Raw genomic sequence first — 7,331 nt, 5'->3', positions numbered from 1 at the left:
TCAACCCTCATAACCCGAAAGAACGAAAAGAGATCAGTTCTTGATGCTCCCAACGCACCCAACGGACGCACCAAAAAGATCAAGAAACCTCAAACAGAAGAAAGCGCGATACCTGACCCTCCGATGCGGGCGCAGGGGCCTGCAATGGTTGCGGGGGCGGCGGCGCTGCCCACGCATTTGGCGAGCCACGAATCGTCCAACGCCGCTCACCGCTCTCATCTCTCCTTCTACTCCGCCGTTACGTCAGTCCCACCACCGGGGAGCCAAAGAACAAAAGAGAAGAAGAAGTAGTAGAAGAAGAAGAAACAAGAGGGAGACCACAACAAGGAGGGATCGATCGGGGGAAACAAATAGCAAAGAAAGTAAAAGAAGAAAATATAAAAGCTTTTCTTTCTCTTTCATCGATCTTGACCATGCTCTGCTCCCAACTGACCCTTGGTTTCTCCGGTTCATCCCCCTGGCCAATCGACGGGGAAGAAGATGAGCTATCGTGGGTCCCATATTAGACGCAATGGACACGTAGGTAGACTTAACGGGTGCGACACGATTGGAACTTCCACATGGGATCCATCCGCGGCGTTATGAGCCGTCCGATGCGGTTTTGCCGCTGGTTTTTAGGTCCTTGAGATTCTCGTTTGGATAAGACGAAGGAACGAGATCGGAGATGGTAGGTTGTACGACCAACGATCCGATTCGAAATTTGAGATGGATCTACATAGCATATCCACTCGTACTATCGGGTCGAATCTAAATCCAAGATCCACTTCCGATGACGGATGAAACTGACTTGAATTCCTAAGAACGAGAGAGATGGATTTGGACGTCAGATGATCCTAACCCGAACCCGAAAGCACGCCGTCCCTCGGTGTCTCGGGAGCAGCCATGGGAGTGCAGTGACAGGATATGTTGCCTGCGACGGGATCATACAAAGAAGAGTGTCGGACATTAGTTTTCTTCCGAGTACAAATTTGACGGGCGGTGGGTGACAAATCAATCACCTTTTGATGGATTGTGATGAGCGAAGACCATCATCCGTTCAGGAATCTCCCTGTCCAAAAAGGCAAAAACAAGAAAAAAATGATAGATTTTTATTTTTCTGTTTGATTTCTTGTCAACTTTTGCAGTAATGTTGAATCTCCACTTGTTAGTGGAGATCTATCGGTTTGATTAATCACATTAAATTGGCTGTGGATGATATGCAAAGCATTTCTCCACCATTAGAAGAACATTCTCTCTCTCTCTCTCTCTCTCTCTCTCTCTTTCTCTCTCTGAGAGAGAGACACACACACACACACATCAAGGAACGGAACAAGCAATGTTTTTGTTAAGAGATTAATGTCTGCCATGGCCAAGGTTGGCTTCCACTTAATCTGCCTGCTTGCCCAGCAAACCGGGGACAAGCTGCGGGAAAAGAACAGGAATGCTGGATTGAGTCGCCACCTTTTTGTCACCATGAGCTTGAGCCCCACCGAGTTCCTTCTCGTTCCGCTCCTCCTGCTCCCCATCCGCATGCTTCCCCAGGTGAGCTTTCCATGTCCATGGCATCATGGAGCCAATGATTTAGTGCTGATTGATTCAACTCCAGGATTTGTTTCTTTGGGAGTACTTCAAGGCCTGCAACATCCACCACACCCACAGTTTGTGGAGACAGCAGCCCTCGAGAGAGTGTCATGAGAAGGCCAAAAATAATAATAATAATAATATTGATCAGGGAAGGAAGGCTGTCTTTTTATAGACCATCGATGTATATAACTAAAAGGACACCACCATCCCTCCTCCTCACAGCTCCTATCAATGCCTCCACAGAGTTCCAACATCACTGCTTCAAGTCTCTTCTGTCTTCCCTCCTGTTTCTGAAGCTAGCTCTTAGATAGACTTCTCAGGATGAGGTCTTCTTCCACAGTGGCCTTCGTCCTCTTGCTACTACTGCTGCTATCCACAGCTCACGGTAAAGCTAACGCTGAGTTTGAGTTTCATCTGAGGTGAAGGTGTTCTTATCCACCAGAACTAACCATCTTCTTTACTTAGGGATCCACTCGGAGAGGCAAAACCACAGAGGCTCTAAACACAAACTCCCTGTAAGTGTAGTGATATCACTCTATGATGACTCCTTGCTACTGTTATTCCATGTTCTAAAGGTTTTACTTGTGTTTGATGATAGGAAAAGAAGGTTTCCATGACAAGAAGAGGAACCGGTGCTGCACTGATTCCGTGCAGAGAAAATGGGCATTGCTCTGATACAGATAATGTAGGAGGAGCCGATCAAAGGATACCTAGAATTCATGAAGATTACTATGGGCCTGGAGATCACAAGTCTAAGCATCATTAGATTTTTCCTCCACGTTTTCCCCCTTTTTTTCTTTTCCTTTTTCGTTTTTTGGAGGGGTAGCTGCTGAGGACTAACTACAAAAGAGATTTTTTGTATTACTTTTGACACATTTTAAGTTAAATCTAGATCTGCTCAACTTCTCTCAGATGAAAGGTTCTAATTTTTTTCTCTCTCTTGTCTTGTAAAGATCCATGATAAGCCAAACAGCAGATGAAAATTTCTTGGAGATATTCTCACATACATAATCAACATAATAATATGCAGCTTTGATCACAAAACAACAGCTAGAAACCTTCTCTTCCTCGATGATGCCAGTCACAGAAGGCACAAGACAAGCTTTAACCGAGTGGGACATGGAGATCAAGTAGACATAGATGGAACTGTGGAAAGTCTCCGGCAAAAGAGCAACATTAGTCAAAGATAATTACTCAGAGAAAGCAGGACTCAGACTCTCTCTCCATCGACTGCACACATTACACATGCACAGCATGAACAAGTTTAAGACAGGGTTGCAGGAAATGCTCCAGGTTTCTAGCTTCGCACAATGCAGCTTGACTTTGGAAGAAGTGTACCTTGAAGTGGAGTAGGTGTATTGTGGCCTTGAATCTATTGAGAGGTGGGCATCACCATGCATGGACTATTTTTTTATCTCTTTCACCATGCATGGACTGTAAAACAGGAAGAGCAGACCATTTGCTGTGGCTTTCACAAAGTGATCTTAGAGATGGATGTTGGGAGGCTTTTTGGCAAACTGTCTAAATGAGATGAATACCGGTCAAGCTATGATCATGACAAAGCAAAAATAATAGGAATTCTACTACATGTGTACACAGACAGTTGATTTGTTCATAAATAATGTCAACATTAGATATTTTATATTATAAAATAAAAAGAAACAGAGGCATGAATTCTCCATTTCATGTTGCATAATCACCAAAAATTCTGCATGACCCAAGGAATTACTTGTCAATGGAGATTATTGTCTAGAGATTTATAAGGTCATTCTTCTTATTGTCAGTGTTTTCCTTCCTGTTAGAGGACAATGGGGACTTCACAATATCTATCTATCTGAAAAGTGTTCTTGTACTGTGCTTCAAAGCCAAGGAAACAGGTGATTGCAGCATCAGCACTCGCAATGTGCAGACCTATTTCCTAGATTTTTCATTTTTCATATTCATATTTTTTTTATTATATCCATTGATTAGGATATTTCTTTTCCTTCCTTTTTTTTTTTCATATAACACATGCATATCTTTAACATATTATATGTTCCACAAATGTTATAAATAGAATTATAATTTCAGATTGAATTATACATACTTAGAATTATTAGGAATGTACTAAATATACTCTACGAAATGTACTGAAAAGATTGCTGCAATGCCATCCACAAGGCTTAATAGAAAGCTCAGTATTACTTTTCCTTCAAGTGATTTGAAGTGGGAAATAGCTTTTCAGATCTCTTTCTGGCTCTTGGCTAATATTTGACTTTGTCCTGTGTGCAGATGGTAGTGTTGGTCATTTAAAGAGGCATTTGTGATCTTGTTCTTGATCTTAAAAAAATCTACCATCGAGAAATAAGACTTGAAAATGATGCAATGTCATAGAGAACATCAACGATATGAGTAGTAGATCAACTAACATCCAAGTGTTCCTGACCTCAATCCAGACCACCCACAAAAAGATATCCAACTATCAACACAGAAAAGAAAGAAAGAATATAATCAAACAACCAACAACAAGAAGTTTGCTCCATCATCTGCAAGGAACCACCTGAGTTTGGTGGAAGACATCTATCATGTCATCAAAAATTGCGATTATAATTATTGCTAATGAAACAGGTTATATATCCTTAAAAACTTTATACAGCTTCTGTAAAAGGAAAATGCCTACAAGGATTTATTATGGATGTAGTTTTATGAGTGATAAGATCATGAACAAGAAACAAGTTGCTGCTTCACAAATTCAAAAACAAGTTGCTCCCAAGTGATAAGATTACTTAGGTTGTTTGACCGAATATATCAGAGATGAGTAGGGCTGAGAGTCCTTCCTGCCTTCCATCTGTAGATAATAAACTAGAAGAGATACTGATTTCATGAGCTCAGATGTCAGGACATGCTGTTCTCTCAACATTTAAGTGAAATAATGAACAACAATAGCTCACAAGAGTTACTGTTATTGGCTGATTTCAGTCAAAGTCAAAGTGGGCCTTCCCTTTACTGAAGCTGATACCTTTGTCTCTAATCTTCATCATGGAAGGGTGACAAACATCTCCAGGCTTTGATAACAGGAGTTAATGTATGAAGTACATCAAAACTGGGGAGATGATGCACACAAGTACTCCTCCCCAAGCTTTCCAGCTGTGTTGAATCATATGCTCACAAGGGTCAGGACAAGTCAGTCCAATTTTTTACTCACTGTAAGAGTTCTTCGAGGAGAAGAAATATGGTGTATGTCACCATGATCTCGAGATTACTGACCATGCCTTGGTTATTAGTGTCCATTAGCTTAAACTAATGAGACTGCTTAATGAGATTCCACATCTTTCCCCCTGTTAGTATATACAAAAGTAGACAGACAAAACGCAGCATTGTCTGTTTCATGCAGACTTGTTCTAATGGGTTCTCATGATGCATGAGCTGGTTTCCGAACACATGAGCTTCCTTTGGAGAAAGATCCGAGGAGAAGCAGAGGCTTCATGACATGATCTTTCCTTGGCTAATTTGATTATGCTTTCATGACATGATCTTGTTTTGAAGATGAATTGTCGAAGTGATTTAACCTGATCAAGATGGCATACGTATATATATTGTTCATTGACCTAATACTTCAAACAGTCAAAAGATGTTGCAACCGTTGTGACAGAAATCCTCATGAAATTGGATGTGTTTTTCTGTGATTTTAGATCTTAACTTGAGATTTTTACTATGATAATATTTGGTGTCATGTTGATGAAGTAGAAGAATTGACTTCATATAGGTCACCGGATAATGTACATAGAGAGCTTGAAACTTCATGAGAGAAAAAAGAACTCAATTTCTTAGACAAACTGGGAAGAAGAAGAAGAAGAAGAAGAAGAAGAAGAATAAGAAGAAGAAAGGAACGGCCCAAATTGTTGGCTCTTAGCATAAAGGAGACCGGTGCGGGATGCTCTTCCTTCTGCTCATGTTTGCGGTCATGTACTCCTCATCGGTGACACTTGTTGCTGATCTTGCACAGATGTAGCGCCGCCCATTTCTGCTGGTGTGGATGATCTTGGCGCAGGGTAAGCTCAAATTCTCAGAATCCGAGGATGCCATGGGCTCGTCGCCTTCCACAATGGTTGAGTGCGTGGTCTCATTGGCCTCATCGTCGTCGTGAGGGATGTGGAAGTCTGGGCTCAGTTGCACAGTCTTACATGGTCTCAAGTATGGGGAGAGATCCTTCTTCTGCCTCAACACATACTCCACCTATCCACAAGCGCATGCTCGTGTTATTTGAATTCCACTCTTTGCTGAGACAATGAGCAAGGTTACGATGAACAGTGGATTACCTTACAGCCCAGAGAACAGTGAATGTAGGGTTCCTGGAGGCACCTATCACAGGAAGTGCAAACGTTTCCCGATCCCTTAAACTGCCGATTCTGAGGCCTCTTCTTCAGGAACACCACCTTGGAGCTGTTGATTGTATACGACTGCACAACCATTCATCGAGACGACGTGAATTCGAAGAAACAATTGTAGCGGCACTGTTCAGCGATTTCAATGCCACCACCTACCTGAACATTGGAGCAGTCGATGAGCTTCTCGAGGTCTTCTAGTCTCACAACATCATGGTAAACGTAGCGCCGGACCTGCACCAGCCTGTGAAAACGGTGCGACGATACACAATGCGGGCATATGCTGGTGCAGCAATCAAGGCAGCAAATGTTCTTCTCGTTCTTCTTCGCGTGCTCGTGATGAGAACAAGGCACGAAGAACTTTTCCGAATCGAGAGCCTGCAACCAAGCCGGCTTTCCGATCACCTGCCAACGTAGGAGAGCATTCAAACCAGACCAAGCACCGCAGCATTAACACAAGCCTCTCGGTCACATCCTAAGGCTACAACAAGATGAACTTACCATGGCTACAGCAAGAGGAGCTTGGAGAGACAGCCGCGGCAGCGGAGAGTACTTATGAAGGGTCACAGAAGAGGAAGAGGTATACATCTTTGCATCATGGACTGCTGCACTACATCTTGTCGAAGCAGTGGGGATTGGCATAGAGGAATAAACAAAGCCGGAAAGAGGTGAGGGGAACGTGGGCGCTGTTTTTTGTGCTCGCAATCCATCCTCCCTTCTCCCTTTTTGAGTCCAACCTCGCCTTGGCTTGAGAGCTCCACCATCTTAAACTAATGCCGGAGCGCAAACGCGCCCGAGGAGCTTTGATTCCTCCTCTGTAGCCTTATGTGAAGGGCGTCGCATGTCTTTGCTCCTGCCATACGAGCCTAACAGCTGACGACCACATCATCGCCTTGGTCTTCTACGAGTATATGCAACCGTTCCATAACTGTTAGGATTACATCGATACGAGAGGGAGATTAATGTCGAGTCCTCCATTGGAACTCGAAGTCATTTATACAAGGAGATGATGATCCAAGGATTTCCCTGGGCTCTCTCCGCGAGCAGATCCACACTGCTGGACTGAGTGAGGTATTTAAATCCTACAGAAAAATTGTATCTTGAGGTCTTTCGGAGGATTCAAAAGCTTCAAAAAGAGCGTCAAAGGTAGCTAATGCAGACAGTGCAATATGGTGGGGGAGTGGGTTTCCACGGCAAGCATCTAAAGCCCCTTTCGAGGTATTCTCAGGGAGAGAAGTGGGATTTAATATGGGTGGTCAAAACATCAATGTTGAGTTTGCAGAACCGACACCGCAACATCATGATCTTGCACTTTCAGTACATCAATCTGACAGATGCATGCTGTGAACTCAGTCTCCCAAGAGTTCGTAGGTTTCTTTCTACCTCCTCTTTTTATCTCCAACC

At 43.1% G+C, this 7,331-nt stretch overlaps 1 protein-coding gene and 1 long non-coding RNA gene across 2 annotated transcripts; one reads left to right on the top strand and one right to left on the bottom strand.

Annotated features, from left to right (window-relative positions):
- Window positions 1-1,795: 1,795 nt before the first annotated feature.
- On the top strand, window positions 1,796-2,716 carry LOC135679765 (uncharacterized). The gene is made up of 3 exons (XR_010515331.1): window positions 1,796-1,948; window positions 2,029-2,078; window positions 2,162-2,716. It is a non-coding gene; the product is annotated as an uncharacterized LOC135679765 (long non-coding RNA).
- Window positions 2,717-5,303: 2,587 nt separating this feature from the next.
- LOC135679755 (protein RGF1 INDUCIBLE TRANSCRIPTION FACTOR 1-like) lies at window positions 5,304-6,539 on the bottom strand. The gene is made up of 4 exons (XM_065193739.1): window positions 6,429-6,539; window positions 6,087-6,332; window positions 5,862-6,002; window positions 5,304-5,778 (listed from the first exon to the last, which is right to left on the bottom strand). The coding sequence occupies exons 1-4, from the start codon at window positions 6,513-6,515 to the stop codon at window positions 5,452-5,454; spliced, it is 801 nt and encodes a 266-aa protein (XP_065049811.1). The 5' UTR covers window positions 6,516-6,539; the 3' UTR covers window positions 5,304-5,451.
- Window positions 6,540-7,331: the final 792 nt, after the last annotated feature.

Source organism: Musa acuminata, chromosome BXJ1-1 (genome assembly GCF_036884655.1).
Source record: "Musa acuminata AAA Group cultivar baxijiao chromosome BXJ1-1, Cavendish_Baxijiao_AAA, whole genome shotgun sequence".
Classification (NCBI taxonomy): domain Eukaryota; kingdom Viridiplantae; phylum Streptophyta; class Magnoliopsida; order Zingiberales; family Musaceae; genus Musa; species Musa acuminata.
The sequence above is the reverse complement of the archived record's forward strand: the minus strand, read 5'-3'. Positions and strand labels throughout refer to the sequence as shown.